General features: G+C 39.8%; 1 protein-coding gene across 1 annotated transcript in view; it reads left to right on the plus strand.

Moving 5' to 3' along the window:
• Positions 1 to 362: 362 nt before the first annotated feature.
• The window catches only part of SDK1 (sidekick cell adhesion molecule 1), a 391,189-nt gene continuing 371,709 nt past the window's right edge, over positions 363 to 19,842 (plus strand). The window contains exon 1 of the mRNA XM_066329767.1: positions 363 to 1,837. Within this exon, the coding sequence (XP_066185864.1) occupies positions 1,378 to 1,837 (460 nt within the window). The 5' untranslated portion in view covers positions 363 to 1,377. The remainder of the gene's footprint in view (positions 1,838 to 19,842) is intronic.

The following is a 19,842-nucleotide window of genomic DNA, read 5'->3' on the forward strand; positions in this document are numbered from 1 at the left end:
GAGGGAGCCGAGGGGCAGCCGGGACGCGGGGCGGGGACGCCGAGGTGGGCGCGGGGGGATGGCGGGGCAGCGGCAGGGTCGCGCTGCGCCGCCGCCCGCGGCCACCAGAAAAGTTGAGGCGGCTTTCGGGGGCGGGAGCGAGCTGGCGGGGCTCCTGTTTGATCAACTTCGCGCTTAGGTGCTTTGTTTTTAACTCGCCTTCATCCTGGGTGCACTTCTTTTATAACTACTCCTGTTCTTCCCTTTCTTTTAACAAGGGGGGGAGGGAATCTCCCACGAAAGTTTTTCCCTTTACGGAAGGCGGGACTGAAACAATACCCGATGCATTGTTCAAATGTAAAACCTCCAGCACTTGCTTTCCTTTTTTTTTTTTTTTTTCGGTTGGGTTTTATTGCCGCCGCTGCCGCTGTTGTGATCGCGCTTTCCCCCTTGTGTTTACAGCGCCTGTGAGGGAGAGACGCTCGGAGGAAGGACCGGGATCCCTGGGCTCCATCAGCGCGGAGAGCAGCAGCCCGGCTCGGCAGAGCTGGCAGCATTTCACCTTGTTGCTGTTTGTTTCGGGAGATTTTCGCTCCCCCCCACCCCGGACACTGTCCACCTGAGGGTTTGCTTCCTTGCTGCATCCACAACCGGCCAGAGAAAAAGCGCTTTCCCTGTTAGAGGTGGTTCTTGTCGTGGTCTCCCTGCAAGGAAGGGATCGGCACCAGCCTTCGAGGAGGGAGACAGGATCAGCTGAGGTTTTCCCCTACCTCCGGCTGAACGTGAGGAGTTCAGGGGACACCGGCACTGGCCTGTGGCTGACTGACTGCACAGCGAGCTGGAATCACAGCCAGAGCTGCTCCATTTACCTGCTCGAGGACCCTTCAAACCCTTCTATTGACGGTAGAGATTTGTATTCCAAGGAAAATCGGATTAATATAAACTATGCAGAGCTTTGCGGGGATATCGGGAGACTACTCTGTCTGCATGGCTAATCTTGAAATTGTCTGAAATAAATCCTTAGCGCAAGGAATAACGAGATACTTTCAATTAGTTTTTCTTTCCTTGTCGCTTTTTTTTTTTTTTTTTTTTTTTTTTTTTTTTTTTTTTTCCCTTCTACGAGAATTTAACACTTCCATCGGAGGGTTTTTACAGGAGAATGGGACACATGCTGGAGAACTCACCACGCTCCATCAAAATAAAGGGGGTAACAGTTTCCATCACTGTTGCGGTATAAAAGGTTCTCTTTGGATTGTCTGCTGGTGGCTGCTAAGATGGATCAGTTTCTCCCTGTTCCTGTTTGCGATGTGCTGAAGGATCCGGATTTGCTGAAATACTGACGCCCGTGAACTTACTCCCTCTGTGCTGAAGGCATCGGATGTGACAGCGCAGAGAAACATGTGTTTCACATTTCTGACTGGTTGTTTTGGTGCAATCAATACCCCCACAAGAAACATTGACTTAGGTGGCGACTGTCGTAGCGGGAGGCACACGGAGCGCTGCTCCCGGCTTGCGGGCGGAGCGAGCACAAATCAAAGAGCCCGCCGATCCTGGCGACTGGGGGCTTCGCTTCCCCCCGGAGCGCGGGGCACAGGCTGCCCACCCTCCGCAGAGAGCCCGGCCCGCGGGTGCGGAATGAGCCATGACCAAAGCGCCGGCAGCAGTGGCGGCCGCTCCGATCGGATGGGGAGCAGTGAGGCAACACCGGTTGAAAGAAAGGTGGATCGCGAAATTATTGCCCGAAGGAATAGCAGGCGAGGCGGAATGATGATAAAGTTAAACTTCTGTCTCATCTTCTGTCGGGGATGGTGGGCGTTTCTGTTGCTTCAGCTCCACATGTTGCAAGCACTGGCACAAGGTAGGGCTAGAGATATTTTTGTTTATAGAAATGCTGCATCTGCCTTCTGAGAGGAAGGGAATCTTGCTCGGGTACAGAGAAACCCTTTTACTTTTATCCTTATCGGAGATACACTGCAGAATTCGCGCTGAGCTGATTCATGTAGGAATGGTCGTTTCTTACACACAATCGTTTCTTTATGGAGCAGGGATTTGCAAACTGTACCTACGTGTGTCTCTCCCTTTCCAGTCCTACCCTTACCCTATCCCAACCTCCCACGGAGAATCACAATCCCTATTAGCACCAAACCTGCTTTTTGAATTTACTTAAATGCACCCGTGCTGTTCTTTCAGGCAGCAAAAGAGTTAACTGCTGGTTTTGTGTGTGTGTGTCTCTGTGTGTGTGTGTTTAAAACCACTGTGCTCTGAGATAAGTTATTAGGAGAAGGGGAGTCATAAATCCTCCGACTAGAACTAAACCAGGCATGTAAAAGGAATTCTTTAAACATATGAGCACTATTCTATATGAGCCTCGGTCTCAGCATTGTTCATTTCTTCTGGATTGCCAAGTAACATTTACCCGAGACAAAAACTGCAATTGATTCGTATCTGAGCATTTCCACATCAGAGATCCTTGCAGTCAAATGAGTCACTTGTAAACGAAGGGTCAGACTCGACCAATAGACTTTAAATACCAAGTGTCAGTCACTTTGCATGTAAATTCCCTTCTCAAAAAATTGCCAAATGTAGCCTAATTCTTAATAATCCTTTGACAGAGTAAACAATAAATGGCAGGCAGAAGCATTACAGTTGGCTGCGCCAAATAACACGCTGAACAAACGCAGCTTTCACTTTCTTTGCTGGGTTGAGTTTTATTGCTGTGTGCATTGTCTGGCTGAAGTGGGGTGTGCTGGACAATGCCGAACTGTATCGTGTGGGACCAGGAGTTAGTTATTAAAAGCGGAAGTTAATACTCCATGAAGGGGAATAGTCTTTGTGTTTTAGCTCTTTGTTTTCAAGTATTTCACGGGCAACAACGATGCATTCAGTTGTAATAAGTGGATGGGGCTGGTGTGTTGAGGAAGAGGGGTTGGAAGCCAAGTCTGCTGTAGTTTGTCTGCTCTGGGTTTACTGCTGCATCCTCGGAAAGTTTGGAGCCGCAGGATACAGAAGAGATTTAATCCAGTGTTTTATATGGACTCCACCCTCATAAACCTTTCTCAGTGCTTTGTTTATGCTGTCACTGCTATTCCCAAATTACTTCTGCTGAGGCCTGCAAGCCCTAACAGAGCATTGTTATCCTGAAACAAGCCATACCTGACATAATCATCTCTGCAAATTAAAATTCACGTCACTTTTTGCTTTTTTTTTCTTTTGGTAATTGTTGTTGATAGGTGCCAATATGATGCTTCATGTTGGCAGATTAATGCTGGTGATTCTTGCTGTTTACATTAAAAATGAAAAAAAATCACAAAAGGTAGTTTTAGGTGCCAGGGGTTCAGGAATCATTTTAGATGCCATGCAAAGCAGTTTTTCTGTGGTTAGTAGTAAACTAGCCATCTTACTGGATTAAAAGTGAATTGAAACTTTTGTTTAGCATATAGTAGAGCATAATTTTTCAATCGTTTATTTCAGATTACTCAGCATTTGCAGTAGTATCAATTTCAGGTACAGTATATCACAGGGAGTTATGTAGTATGTACAAACTATCCCACAAAAAAGTTCTTTCACCAATTTAGTTTTAAGTAACTAAGAGTATTTAAGGCAAGGAGGGGAAGGGAAGAGAATGAGATATATTATTTCTGAAAAATATTGGTGCAGATAAAGGTACGAAGTGTAGAAGACATGAAACCATGAAAGATAAAACAATTATGTAATGCAGAAACAAAATACATTTTAGATTTTATATAATGCTGAATGTTACAGTTAGTCCTAAAAAGAATTATTTGACACATAAACCAGTGTGGAGGTCTTGACGTAGGGGGCTTTTATTGGAATTTCACAAAATTTGTATTAATTTCTAACTTACGGTTCTTTTTGCACTCTGAATTCTAATGGATTCTAAGACATTCATCATTTTTATGCAAAAATTTACTTTAGAGAGGAGATGACAATTTCTATAAAAGTCCTTCATGAAAATGGAAAGTCTGCTACAGCCACAGAAGTTTTTAATGGAATGATGTGGTCATATGCATGAGAGAATTACATGACTTCAATCTTTTTATAAGATAAAGAAATGAACATTCTAAATATATGGGCCATGGCTCTTTTGAATGAATCATAATACAACACTATAACCAGCTAATGCTTCCATAATAACTATTCCAGCATTAAAGACATAAGAAGTATTTCAGGCATACTGATATATGCAGGTTCTTCATTCCTAGGAAACAGATCAGGTGAAGTTGTGGAGATCAAGTGCCTTATAGTTCAAGGTGAATGGAAAAAATGAGTTTCAGCTGCAACAGGTTGGTTGAGTATTCTCTAAACTTGAATGATCATCCATGTGAAAGCTGATCTAGTGGTGAACTGTAGACAAAACCACTTGTAAATTCATTTTGTGCCGAGCTCTTCAGCTGTTCTGTCTTCTGATAGTTGTGTTGCATATTTCAATATAAAATTTATCTGCTTCCTTTTTCCTTTTAAAAGTGAGTTTGATTAGTGTAAAATGTTCATTGGGTTGTCGTCCTGAGTAATAAAGGATTCTCTCGGAACCTTAGTGTTGTTGTGCAGACCTTCTCACGGTGGGAGTGACTTTCCAGGTACAGAAGACAAAGGCTGTGGGCTGCCCCAGGCTGGGAATGGAGCTCCCACTCCTGTGATGGCTGGGCCTTTGCACAGGGCCCCCTCACACTTGGGGATGTCTGCACTGGCCCATCTCGGAAAAATTAACCTGTAAGAGTCGCAAAACTGCTTTTTTGTGCAAAAATTCCTTTGTTTACCCAGCTCTCTCTGCCTGCTGGTCTGTGCCACCAGCCCTCTTTTCCTGGCGTTTTTGTTAGATGTTGTGCGAGATGCTAGTTAGCCTCAAGTCATCGTGTGTCATCAAATAGTGATGAGATGCTAATTGATAATCACTATAATTATCAAATTAGACTTTGCGAGGTGCTGGGAGGAGTGAATCATTTGGCCCCAGTCGTTTCCTACTGCACTTGGAGGAACATCTCCTGCAGAGACGTCTGGCTCAGGGGTCTGCATGCCTGGGCAGAGTCCTGGGAGTACACACAGCTCCTGCAGCATTGGAATTTATTCCTTATGTATGAGATTAACAAACACTGATGCCTACTGAGGTACAAAATGTTTACTAAACTACTGGAATATTTGTATGGAAATAGAAAATTTCTGCTTATTTAAATAGGTTGGAAGTTGCTAGAGGCTACTCTACATGCATCTTAATGGGTTTAAGTACCTTCCCAATGTCTGCCTTTTGTTGAGGAATGAAAGAGTACTTTAAAATATATTTCTTCGGATTGATGGCTGTTGTTCAGAAAGATTTTAAAATAGATAAAAGCAGAGAAAGCTTGAAGTTCTCCAGCAGGAGCCTGGTATCTTTAAATACTAAGAAAGAGAAGTTTGTCTGATTTTTCTTAGTTTTATGGCAATGGAACTGTAATCTTTTTATGCTACTTAATCAAATCCCTATTCAGAATTCTACAAATACCTGAATGTACATTGAAGGTGGTATTGATATGAATTTTGCTTTGAAAGAAGCCATGACTCAGTAGATAGATGAGAACATTTCTGAGGCCAAACTTCCTTAATTCAAATATTTGATCTGGTGTATTATAAATATGCTGAGTGCAAGAAGCCCTTTCAAGCAAATTTCAAACTGCATTAGGTGCAGAGATGATAAAGAACTTGCACAGAGTATTTGGTTGTTAGAAGGATGGAGAGATGGTGAAATGTTAGGGCAATACCTACTGGAGAGTGAAAAAGATTCTGAATTAAATGTAGAAGGAACAATTTCTAATTCCAAAAGACACTGTTACTTTTTATTGGAAACTCAAGACTTTGTTTTGGATTTGCCTTTTGTGCTTCTTTTCTTTAGATGAGCATCATAAGTATGTGCTAGCTTTTAAGCAGTTGAATTTTTTGTGTATATAATTATAATAATTGAACAATTGATTTGAAGGAGTAGATCCAGACCCAGTCTAAGTAGCACTGGGGTGGGGATAGTTGGCATTTTCTGTGGCCAGCCCATGTGACTTCTCACTCTCTCTACTGTGGTAACTCTTGGTTTGCTTTATATGTTTATGTTTTGCTGGAAAAGTACCTGTTCTTAAGACTTCTCCCAGCAAGTTCAAAGAGCTGTGAACACATACTATTAACATTCCAAGCGCAGTGTTCCAGGTGATTCCTTGAGAGTGCGGTGTAATGGTCCTGTTAGAGCTGAAGGGAGACCATAAGTAATGGGTGTTTTATTATCACTGTGTTCATGCACTGCCAGGAGATGCTCAGAGCAGGAATGACCTGGGTGTGGAGAGAGGCTGTGGCAGTTCTGCTCTGTGGCTTTCACTTCACTTAAGAACAGAAAGCAAACCTGTGTCCTTGAAAAGTTGTTCTGGAAGGTTCTGCCATCTCTGTGCATAGTCATGTATTTTAAATAATGAAGGCAAATGTCTAATATTTTAATGATTGCTTAACGAACCATAGAAATACTAAAAAACAACCTCAAAGTGAATTGTCAGGAAGCTGTTAAGTGAAGGTATTGGGCTTTTGTAGACCTGAGAGGGATTTTTTTTTAAATTGTCTTATTGTTCTCATCACCATACATATACAAGTCTGGAACACATTCCTCACTGAAAAGATTTCCATGCATTTATCAACTGTCTACACAGCTTCACCTGAGTATCACATTCTGGATGGGCTGGTTATTTGTTCCAGCTGGACCTTTTTGCTGTGATGAATCTGTGGGCTGACCAGAGGCAATTAGAACCCTCATGGAGCAAAATCTTGTTCATGCTGAGTTCATTACGGAAATATGCCTTTCCTCCTCCCTCTGCGTATGTACATACATAATATACATTTAAATAGCTTTTAAGGAACAAATTGATTATATGTTGATATTTTCAAGATTGTGTTTTCTTGAAGTTAAAACATGAAATAGAGCAATTTTCGTAAGATTTGTGTAGAGATTATAAAATGCCAGTACCTTTGCATCTTTAATACAAATTCTATATGCATGTGCATTATGATTAAATTTAAATTGATACCTATTATTTTTCCTGTCTACATAATCAGAACTGAGACTGAGTGCTGCCCACTGATCAGGTTTTCAGTATATTTGTTTTCTTGTCAGTGCTTGGCTCCATCTTTCATTTGCTTGAAATCTTTTGAATTCAGCACAAGAAGACTTTTGTGTGAACCAAAGGAAGAACTGTTAGCAGCTATAGCATGGCATTGGGTTAGACTACGTACAGTTATTACAGCTGGAAAGCAACAATTGGTGAGGCTTGGGTTCTATTTCTGACTATCAAGTGAATATTTTCTAGTGAATGAAGACTCTTCACTGCACATGTCTCAGAGATGACCCGTCACCACACACAGAGTTCATGTAGAACAAAAATGTAACTTAATGGAAAGGCCTGTTCCAAAGAACTTAGGGTTTCTGAAGTTATATCTGCCCCTGGAGTAAATAAGACTTTGCAGTTCCTTTATATGTGGCCTTTGGAATGTCACAGCCCCGGAAGGTTCTGTAGGAATTAGTTCATGCAGCACTTGCAGCTCTGAGTTCAAAGAGTGACGTAGCTGAGAAGGGAGGAGCCTTTTATTTTAAAGTGATACTAACTCATTGCTTTTAAATATATATGACTGGGTTTGCAGGGTCTGCTCATGGCAGAGGTTCTTGACTTCTAGATGTATGTGATATTTGTGTATCATATCTTGAACATTTGTGTTTTTGGCTTACAAAGAGACATTTTTTGTTCTGCCTTTGCTGTAGAAAATAACGAATCTGTTCCTAGAATAGACACTGGTCTGTTGCTAATGGTGTTTTATCAGTGAAATGCCCCTGAGGTGCAATACAACTGGCGCCCTCACTAAGGTTAGAAATGTAGATCTAGGCTTGTTAAGGGGAGTGTTTCTAACTTTCGGCTGTTCAGCTCCCTGAAGTAGCTCAGACTGGGGTCACACAGGCATCAGGGACAGCGCAGACCTGGCCAGGGCATGACCCTGGCAGCCTTTGTAAGACCTACTTCAGCTGGGAGGGAATTTTCCAGCTCTGACAGAACACAAGGGAATGTACATGCCCTGGCTTCTTACAAATATGTGGAGGCTGCTGCTTCTGGGGAGAAAACAGTGAAGTGAGGTGGTTTAGGAGACTTAACTTTAGTTTTATTCTTTGAAAGCCCCTTCCAGTGAGTTTATCCCTCTGTTGGGTGGAGTCTTCCCTACTCGAGTTTATAAGGTAGATGCTAAATCTAAGTAATATGAAATTTCCCCTAGTCTGTGGGCTGATGATAGGAATGGCACTTTCTTCTTAAACAAGAAGAAACTTTGCAGCTTAAGTTGCAAATTCCGCCAGTGTTACTTTTTAATGTTTCTATCTAATGCACAGATTCAGTAGGTTAAAAAGGGAAGGTGTGAGCTCCAGCAACTCTGATTAAAGGAAGTCTTTAACAGCCCTTAATGCAAGATGTGGAAATGGATTGTACAATCTTACGTCACAGCGTTCAGATAACTTTTGAAGTGTCATTTTTATAAACAATAAAGCATTAGAGCTTTTTATGCAGATAATGTGATTCTTTAATCCTGTTTTTCTCATTTCCATGCTCTATTGCGGCTGCATGAAGAGAAAGTTGATTCTGGTAGATAAATCAATGTCCCTTAGGTCTCTTTAAACCACTTTATGGTCTTTTAAGCCCTAAGCCATATATTTTTCCTAATAAACTCCTTGGTCTAGCATGTTACCTAAAAAATAATTTGTTGGGTATTGCTCTCTTGGACCAGAAAGTAGAGAACAATGATAACTTAGCTCTAGTGTGTGTTGCCAGAAGGGTCCCACATTGATTCCAGGCTGCAATTGAAGTTTGTAACTCATTATTACACAAAGAATCAGAAGGTCTGGTAGACACTGCTTTCATCCTCTGGTTCATATTTGTCAAATTTTGTGTATTAATGAGCTGAGAATGTTGTGGCTTTGATATGTGGTTTTGGCATTGAGTTCACAGGAGAGCAACTCAGTAGCAAAGTTACTTTTTAAAAGAAGCTGCTAAGGAAATAATGGAACAATAGTGCAAATATTTAAAATGTTTAGACACTTAGAAAAAAAATGTATTTTGTTAAACTGATGCTGTTTGCTCACCTAACATTTGTGTTAAACAGAGTCAGTACAAATGCTGTCATTGCAGTCTTGCATTGGGGAATGGATGTCCCTTGTTTCTTATTTCTTATCTGTCAAGAAGTGCAAAGGCCATTCATGACTAAACACTTCAAAGTAACTAAACGGTATATGATTATTGGAAAAGAAATATACGGTGCAGTGCCATACCTGCAGTTCAAAGATAATACATTTATCATAACATGGAACACATTGCTGGAGTGTTGAAGTGCTTGGGAGGAAGTGAAGGGAATTCTCCATCAGTATTTCTAAATGTGTGTGCTGATATGTTTAATTTTAGGTCCTCTTGAATCTGCGCATGTAGAGGTACAACAGATTTTTCTTGTATGTGACTGCTTCTCTTCCCTCAGGGTCAAGAGATTGAATAAACCCAGATCCTGTGTATCATGCGAATGTAACATTTGCAAACCAGCACCTTTGTGCTTTCTTCCCCATCATCCCTGTTGTTGAGGAGAAAGTCATTGGCACTTTTTTTTTATGCAGTGATGCATAAAAAAACTTTTTACAGCTGATAGTGCTCTGGCAATTCTGCTGTGCCACGGTGAAGGCAGCGCTGTTGTTTGTCTGCACATCCATCTGTGTGCCTCACCCTTCCCTCTGTTGTCTTTATCCCTTTGTCTGTACCCCGATGTGCTCTCAGATTAGTGCTCCTCCGTGCTGTTGTCGTACAAGTAATGCCTTCTGCTAGGGCCAGGCTGAGGAGGAGGCTTAAACCCTCTGATTCTGCACTGGCGATGTGGAGCAGATCCCGCCTTGATCCTCTCCCTGGGCACAGAGTGCCTTTTCTAGGACACTTGCATTGCGTTAAGCAGGGCTTTTATTGTGCTGGAGGCCTTGTCAAGAGCAGATGAGCAGGAAGATAGTTTTATGGTAGATTATCCCAGCATTTTTTTTTAATGTTAGGTAAGTCTGAGAGGCGGGAGATCAAGAACAGTAACTCCTGTGTTGCAAGTTTTGCTGGTTTTATTGCCATGAAGGCATTAGATTGGTTTTTGAAGATGGAGTAGCTGGAATTAAAAGCCATTTTAATGCCACTTCAAACACCAGGTTTTAGGATTAATTCTATCAACTAATTTCCCATTTCTCTCTAGAATTTGTAACATAACTGTTTACTTGTGAACAACATCAGATGTATCTTAAATGAAGAAAGATATGCAGATTATTGTTAAATTAGTTTCCTGCATTGGCATGTGCAACCATAATTTTCTAAAATGACATATTTTAACTAAAAAGAATATTTTATTTTTATCTTAAATTTCTTTTTTAAGGTTGGGGGTTGTATTCTCTCTTGTGCAAGGTTCTTAGCTTTTAAGAACTAATGAGATGTCAGTGTTTTGTTCTGGGTTTTTTTTTTCTCCTCTTGAAAAGAATAAATATTTTATATAGTAACTTCATAAAACTAGTTGACTGAGAGAAGGTGTTCACAGAGCCTGATCATGCTAGCACTCATTATCCATAGAACAAAGCTAAAATTTCACTTTTAGGTGTTTTGTTTCAGAGAAATGGGAGAATAGGTCAATTGTCTCTAGCTTAATTCAATTACAAGATAGGCTAGTGATGCTGTTATTTAATGAAATCATCAACAGAAAAATTTCAAGTGACTCTCAAGCTAAACCTCCCATTCATACACAAGTCTGAAGCAGCAGTGAATAACAAAGCAAGATTTGTATTTTGAAAACTTTTTTTCAATCTGCTTATGTAGCACCTAATATCTTCATTTCAAGTTTCTCTATACAAGTGTTGATAGCAATCTTACTCAGATTTAATTAATTATATATGGCTCATTATTAACATTTAATGGGTCAAATATTTAAGCATATTTTTCTGAATCTTCAGTTGAGAATTCTGAGTCAATGACACTCATGTCAAACTCAGAATTTTAAGTGCTGGTAATTCAATGTTACATTCACTATGTAAATGCATCATAATTAAAATGATGCCTTGTCAATCTCATTCAGGTTTCTTGTGAGTGTAATTTTCAGCTTTCATATACTGGATGTAGCTCTGTCTTCTGCCACCCAAAACCTGCACAAGACATATTTATGGTGTCAGTAAAAACCTACAGTGTTAATTGTTGTGCCTGTTTAAACTCAAAGAGTGAAAATCTTACTGATTCTGTCAAGGAAGTCCAGGTCAAACCTAAAACTTATTTTTTTTTTTGTATTTTTCAAATGATTCAACTCCAGTATCTAAAAAAATACTGGAGCAGCTACTTATAAAAGACAAGATGGCTCTGCAAATGATCCCAAGGGCATATATGGACAGGTCTCATCCATATAATTGACAAGTGAAGTCAAAGCTTTCATGTAGTATATAAAAAAGGAGGTGCTGAGTAATTTTGGATTTCCACACTTAACATATGAGCAAATGTTCAGACATGTCACAACAAATCTTGAAAAAATTCTTCATGTTCTAAGAGTATTTCTATAGAGCTGCAGGACATCATAAACACCAATAAACCAACTTCTGTGCAAATGTTCACTAGAGTGGAGTAAGTGCTAGCTGTCACTTTATTAAAACTAATGGCATAATTACTCATGTTTGCTTGAAATTCATTGCAGTGTGAAGTGGTTAGGCATTGGTGCTTTGGTAAATTATGGCATCTTGCACATTTTCTCTAACCAATTAGTGAGTGTTGGTGTTGGCCACGTGCAGGGCACCCACTTGTCACTCATTCCATTAACATCCAGATCTGTGTGGTTACCAGAAGACTTCTGTTGGAACTTTTAACGTGAGACAAAGACAATGGAGATATATATATATGTGAAATTCAGAAAAGACAGCAAATAAGTACAAGACAAGATAAAAGTTACAGTGCAGTTCTGAGCAGTGACTGCCTTGACTGAAAAGCTCCCCAAATCAGTACTAGAGTTGCCAGATATGGCTTTCTCATAATTCAGTCAAATCTTCTATTCTGAGTGAAAGGCAAATGTTGCCTTCATGCATATTTGCAGCTCTCTTCCAGACATCCAGCAGTCTCAGCTGTCTCAAAATTCTGGAGAAGTGGCCACATCCTGAAAAAACTGTGTTTGCCTGCTTGTTTAGATGCTGCATCAAGGCAAAGAGAGCACCAGACACAGCTACCCAGAACTCATGTAGTAAGTTGGCAGTAGAATGTACTGTCCAGATGAAGAACTGTCTGTAGTGATTGATATATTGGGTTTCTTTGAAGTCTTCAGTGTGTTCAAGGCTTCTGAATCCCATTTCTGATGCTGGTTGGAAGTTCCTTTACTGTTCTTATTTTTGTAGATAGAGTATTTTTGTGATTTAGATGCAAATTTCTATTCAGATTTCTAGGCATGATTTGTGTTTATGACTTGTTATAGTTTGAGCCCAGCTGGCAACTGAGTACCATAAAGCCACTCACTTCCCCCACCGCCAGTGGGATGGGGAAGAGGATTGGAGAGTAAAAGTGAGAAAACTCCTGGGTTGAGATAAAGACATTTTACCAGGTAAAACAAGAGCTGTGTGTGCAAGCAAGGCAACTCAAGGAGTCCCTTCACCTCGTCCCCTCAGCAGGCAGGTGCTCAGCCATGCCCAGACAGCAGAGCTCATTAACAGTGATTAACAATGGCTTGGGAAGGCAAACCCATCATTCCAAACATCCCCCATTCCTCCTTCTTCCTCCAGCTTTGCATGCCAAGCATGACACAGAAGGTCTGGAGTATCCCTTGGGTCAGCTGTCCAGGCTGTATCCATCCCAATTCCTTATGCACCTCCAGCCTCCTCACTGGCTGGGTGGTGAGAGGCACAAAAGGCCTTTGCTCTGTGCAAGGGCTGCTCAGCAATAACAAAATCATCTCTGTGTTACCAACAATTCCTTTTTCGGCACAAATCCAAAACGCAGCCCCCTACCAGCCACTGTGAAGAAAATTGACTCATCTTCAGCTCAAACCAGCAAATGACTGCATCTGTAAATGCATTTTCATTTTGTACCTTGTATATTGACTGAGAGAAACTCTATGAAATGGCATGATCTTAAATGGAGATCTCGAATCTCATAAATCTGCATTGTGAAATGTAATCGTGTTAGAGGCAGAACACTTGTGGTTTTTCAATTACTTAGTGGTGCTTTTTCATATCACTGTGTGTGGAGCAGTTCTGTCAGAAATGCAGAGTTCAGAGCTCTCAGACGTACCATCTTTGAAGAGACAGCTAAAGGCAACAGGTTTCAAGCTCTTTGAAGCCTTTTCTCTTTGAGTCCTTGTTAAAGAGTGGTCTCTCATAACTACTGGTCACTTACTAAGTCTGTTGTTGAATTTGTGGGAAGTCACATGAAGTGCATTATTGCATATTCATGTAGCACAGAAAAGCATTACATTTTTCCTTATATAGTGCACATTTGTATTTTAGAACTTGCAGAAGTTAATTGCAGTGAACGCTTTCAGCAGGAGGAGACCATCTCAACTAATATAAAAAAGAAGGGTAAGATTTGTATGAGTTAGTTGAACATGGTAACAAATGTAATTATACTAATATAATAATGTGATGTATGAAAGCAAGAGATTTTAATTTTAGCCTACATTCTGTAGAGATTACATGTTAGAAACATTCTCTGACATAGTGCTTTATACTTTAAACAGTTTTGAAGAGTTACAAACTTTAAATATTTGTGTTGCAGTTACAAGATTCTTAATTTTCCTTTAGACATTTAAAAGCTTCAGTTGTGGAGGGATGGTTTTAAAACTTTTTTTGGTAGACGAATTAATGTATACAGTGGGGTATATTAATAAGTGTTATTGAAGTTACACAGATTAATTCCAGTGCAGTTCTTCAGTGTCAATGTCTAAATTGCTCTCGTCTTCTTACTCTCACTCTTTTAATTGTTTTTTGTTTTGCATTTAAACAAATGTGGGGGATTCTGTGTGTGAAAAAGGATGTGCTTCAGCAGGTTTCAGCAACTGAAATATTGGTCTTTCCCTTCACTGAGACTGGTAATGGAAGTAATATGCTTTCCAGGTACAAAGTCTGTTGACATGTTGGGATTTTATGATGAAATACTTGACTTTTGAGATATGCAGCTTTCATAGCAGTTCTTAATAAAGCCAAGGAGTCATATATTTTGGGTTCTCTTTTATGGTTGCTTTTTTGCTGCGTTTCTGGGTTGGTTTCTTTTATGTCATAATCTGGCTCTACATAACAGGTTTAAGAAAATAAACAGAATCACGTTGTTGACATGATCAAAACCACAACAAGTTTTTTTAAGCAGAAATTTTGTTTGAACCAGGAAAAGACAGGACACGAGACAGTACCTTCATATGTATAGTAAGGAAAAACAATGTAATACGTTTTGACTAATGTTGCTTATCAAGTTGCACAGAGCAGTGGGATGGCTCCTCAAGTTAGTAAAAGACTGCCATAACCATCAATCTTCTACTGAATATGTGTGAGCTATTTAATAAAATTAGATATTTTTTCCAAGTCTTAAATCTTACTCATTGTTTATGAAGGTGCTGCAGACAGAAACAGCAATACTGAACTGTGGGTTGCATTTCCCTGCACTTGGCTATTCCTGATGTGTAGATCCCCTAACCTCAAGCAGGCAGTATTTATTCTGAACTCTGGCCTTTCATTTACCTAGATCCAAAGGAAAGATATGTGCTCTCAATAACAAAAATATTTAGAGTTGTCCAGCTTTTAGGTATTTCACAGTCCAGAAAAATGCAAGTAAGTAAATGAAAAGGACTTCCTCTAGTTGCCATGATTTCAAAAACCACTGATAGTCTTCATGATATTTCATTACGTATTTTTTTCTTCTGTAGAAACTTCTTCCAGTAAAACCAGGCATTCCATATTCCCAGAGCTTTCTTTTAGCCCTGTCTTTTTTATTTTGTCTGCCTTTGATTGAGTTTTTTTGGTGTTGTTTGTTAATTTGTTTCTTTTGTAGCTAGTGCAGGGACTTTGGCGGGCAAAATGGATGTCCTGTGTGGGAGAAAACAGAGATACTGCATAAATGGCTTTTTCCATGCTGGAAGATGAAGGATCTTTCTTGAGTTCTTATCTATAAATTCCTGATTCTATCCACCTGGGCAGAGAATAGAACACATATCTCACAACTGTGAGGTACAGGGGAAAAAGTTCAAAAGGAGAACTGGCTAAAGGCTGTGGGCTCTTGCTGAGGGTTTTCTCTGAGCAGGTCTCTGGGGGCTGTGGAGGGCAGAGCTCTGCTCTGATCCCGAGGCCTTTGCAATTGTCTCCTTCACCCTGCAGCACCTCTGGTGCCAGGAGGTCTGACCTGTTTATCCAAATCAACATGGGATCTTTGAGATTTCATGGAAGCCACAAGTTCCTGCACATCAAACAAGGAATTAATGTTGTTACACTTTTAAATAGCACATCCCAAACTATTTTAAAATGGTACCTACTTAGCACAGACCATCTCCCGGATCCTGTCTTTTTAACACTTCCAGTTTGTAATGCTGGAGGTAGAAGAGTTTGAGTACTGTGGTCAGAATGGCAGTGGAATCCTTCATCATTTATGTTCTATAGTGTCTTGATCACTATTTGACCATCTTGGATCCTGTTTTCTCTTCATACATCATCTACAGAATTGTTTATTAAGTTCTGAACAATTAAACAATGCAAACTCATTCAAGGCAAAATAATTGGAGCAAGTGCTGGTGGAGCACTTACACAATGTCAATACTGCATTGATATTGCAAATATCATCCGTTCATTCATTTTTTGTATCTATTTGACAGCATGACATAATTTAAGAGAAGAAAAATAGATTTTAATTAGCATATTTCTGTATTACTGAACAGCTAATTAGGGAAATTAAAGTACTTTCTCAGCTATGAATAGTACGTTAAAAGAACTGTGCAACAAAAATATTCTTGTAACTGTGCTGCTGACTTCCTGGAAAGTACCCATTTAATTCTATTACAGATTATTAGTGGTGCATCATAAAGTTGTGTGAGTGCTCTCAGTTGAAGTGAAGAGAATTATAAAGACAGAAGAACCAAACCTTTGAATATGGTTTGCTCAGAGTTTGCTAGAGACTTTATTATATCGACTAGTTCGTAGAGCAGTGCTAATAATAGAAAAAATCTGATTCTCAGGGCCTTAGATTTTTACAATGACTGCCACAGTAATGGAGAAAACTGACCTCATCATTCAAGGACGTTTTTTACAATTTTTTTTTGCCGTTTTTAATTATTAATTGAAAATTATTTTTAGTCAGTTTTCACATTTTGAAAAATTTTTCTGAGAATTTTTTTGAGGACTCTTGTATAACAAATCATTTTCCTGCTAGGTAGGGTATATATTTAACAAGCGCACAGTTTTCTCTGGCCTGCTATTCTAGGAAGAATTTCTTCACTGGAAGGGTGGTTAAACATTGGAAAGGGGCTGCCCAGGGAGGTGCTGGAGTCACTGTCCCTGGGGGTGTCTCAGAAAAAATGAAACCATTTGGTACCATGGGCTGGTGGTCAAGGTGGTCTTCACTCAACAGTTGGACTCAATAATCTCGGAGGTCTTTTCCAACCTCACTGATTCCATGATTATTTGGATTATTCAGTTTGCTAAAGGATGTATTAGCAACAGGAGGAGTACAACAAAATTCATGAGGAATACATTGAAGTTCATGTCAGTCCCTCAGCTTTGCAGAGAAGCACATCTCTGGGAGGCAGACAAATATTATTCTGGCTTTATTACTGCTCTGAGAGTTAATGACCATAATAACGATAAGCATTTCTTGCTAATTGTCCACTAGTTTTGGTTTTAATAACGTTTTAATTTGCATATTGGTCGTATGTTGAAAACATATGGTTTTAATTGTTCATCTTTAATTAGCATAGCTTTTCACACTTTTTGAATAGGCTTCAAAAAAGTTTAAGAAGTGCTGGTCTAAAAAGTTTGTCAAAATGAATTGAGACACAAATGTGAAAAAGTAGGCTTGTGTCAAAAATACTGGATTTCAGTTAAAAACCAGAGTTCTAAGTTCAGTCTCACCATACTTGGTCTTCAGCTTGGAATGTTTTGGGCCATTATGACCATTACCAAATTGACTGACTTCTGTGTTTTATCTTTGACAAAATGGATTATTGTTTAGAGCCTAGAATTACAGTTTGAAAGGATAAATTATTGATTGTTGGCATTTTCCACAATATCAGATATTACTCTACCTAAGATCTTTCCTAGAGGATGAAATCTAATTTCTTTGATCTTGTAAAAGTGAGGTAGAAAAGCATACTTTTTGATTCGGGGAAAAAATGCTTTTGCAAATAAAAAGATGTTTTCATATTTGCATTATTTAAAATGCATTTTTTGTCTTATAAATATGCTAATCTTTATAAGCTGCTTCTGGTGTGACATATGGTTTGTAATTTTCAGTTCTTTGACATCAACCTAGTTTCTATTACATAAAAATGTACAATTGGCAGGGAAAATTAGTATGTTCAATGGTACCATACTTAGAAGACTTTGAGAAGTATCTGGGGTATTTATCTGTGTTATGAGCAGACAGATGTTTGAAGAGGTCTTGGAGGTTCTGTTAATTGTGTGTTTGTTCCCTTTCAGACAGCACTTCTGTGGGGCTTGGTCTGATGGAAAAATTACAGATAAATACTTGTGAATAAAAGAGCAAAGCTCAGTTTAACATATGTTAGTATTTTAAGTAGTTTTATATGTATAAAAGGATATTTAGTTTAGAAATAATTAAGATTATTTTCTCAGAGGGGATGGAGCAATGTTAGGAAAGAAAAAAAATCACAAAACAAGTTTTAAAGATTGACTGAAATAACTCTTTAATCTATCAACTGGGACTTAGTCACATATATTGTGTTAGGAAATGAAGGAAAATTAAATGATAAATTCAAAATCTGTAGGTTTTTACAAGTATAGAGGCAATGACTGAAAAGCTTGAACTAAATGACCTGAAAAAGCTGCAGGAATAAAGAAAGTTACTTTTGCCATTATGCTGCTGTTTACATGGAAGGAGATTTGTCTTTCTTTTTCACTTCTTTGAAATTTAGTCCTTTACGAGTGTCTGTTGATCTCCCTCTGTTCCCCATTCTACAGGGCTGTGCAGAGATAAATTCTGAATTGAGGAACTGTCTGGAGTACCTTGGAGTAATCTGCAGTAATGGTGCAGAGTTCAAGTGGGAAGTTCTGTGATCTTGTCCCTGCCCTCTGGATCATGTGTGCAGTTTGAAATATTCCAGCTAACCTTTCCCAAGGTTTCCCACTCCTTGTTGCAAGCAGCTGCTGAGAATCTCAAGTGCCCAGCTCTTCTCAAGTGACACTGAAGCTGGGTTTGTGGTTTGAGCTGCCTGAAGCATGTGTCAGAGCTGGGCAGAGCGTAGACCCACTTGTTAGATCTTAAATTGTAGGATATGTGAAAATAGTTGCTTTTACTGTTAAATGTTTTCTGTTCAGCTTAGCTGTAATTAAATGTTGTTACATGTACACTTCTGCCTTTTCTTAAAAACGTTCTTCTCCATCTCAGCAACACCAGAGGTACTTGCTGAGTCAAGGCAGGAGAGCTACAGGCAGTTTGACCTGACTTGTGGTGTGAAAGGGTTCTTTGCTAGAAACTGATGCTGAAGAACATTTCCGAGAATTAATTCATTACTTTTGGTTTTGGAAGGCTAGTTTGATTATGGTTTTCTTGTAGCTAGGTCCCATCCTCAAATCATTGAGCAACGATTTCATACAATTTTATTAAAACTAATGAAATGAATAGTCTTTTCATAGGCCAAATTCAGTGTGGTACTTCAGCAAAAGCTTAATTTCAGCTACATGAGAAGTGATATTATTGATAAGTCAAGCATGCTTTACCCTACTCAATTATATCATCATCATTTCTATTAAAAAAACCTCTCAGTCATTTGAGGTCTTTCATAATAAAAAAATTCTGTAAATTATTCTTAGTAAATGAAGAATTTCCTATTGGACTGGCTTGGCCTTGTTTGCTCTAGTTTTTTTTTTTTTTTTTTTTTTTTTTGTTTTGTTTTTTTTTTTTTCCTTAGATTTTTGAGTGGTGTGAAGAATTTCTTATACTTCTGGGCCAGTAGTCTACTGTTTCTACAAAAACTGTCAGGAGCATCACTGAAGTTTTGTCACACGTTTTTGCTCTCTAGTCAGGGCATCTTCTTTTTTTATACTAGCATCTCTAGTCTTGTTTTGATTTGATACAGTGGTCTGCATTTAATAAGGTCAAAGCTTCAGGTGGTCAGAACTGGCATTAGAATTGTCTGGAACAATTCTGTGGCTGTGGTCCACCTTTGCCTCTCAGTGTGCACAAAAGCAGCTTTGAGAGTCTCAGGGCCTTGGGGACATCAGGTCCCAATTTCCCTGAGCAGCCTCATCTCCACCCACACCCTTCACCCCTGGGCCCCCAGCTGCCTTTGAGCTCAGGGCTGGGGGTTTGTTCCCTGCCTGCGGGAGGGATCCCAGCCCTGTTGAGAGGTTCCTGGTTGGGATGGTCCCTTGGATGTGCCTTGTTCTGATGTGTCCCTGTACCCATTTCTGTCTCTGCTCTGCCCCAGCGTCACTGTCTCCTGTCCTGTCTGGGGTTGTCAGCGGGTTCACCTCCCTGTTCCTCCTCTCCCCGCTGTGTTCAGGTGCTCTGGGGCTGCACCTGAGTGCTGGGGTAGCCCCTGCCCCGGGGTCACACTTGTCTCCTGCTTTGCTTTCCCTTTGGGAACAGCCCTGGCTGCTGCTGGACACTGCTTCAGTGTCCTGTG

The sequence above is a fragment of the Sylvia atricapilla genome, chromosome 15, assembly GCF_009819655.1.
Source record: "Sylvia atricapilla isolate bSylAtr1 chromosome 15, bSylAtr1.pri, whole genome shotgun sequence".
Lineage (NCBI taxonomy): Eukaryota > Metazoa > Chordata > Aves > Passeriformes > Sylviidae > Sylvia > Sylvia atricapilla.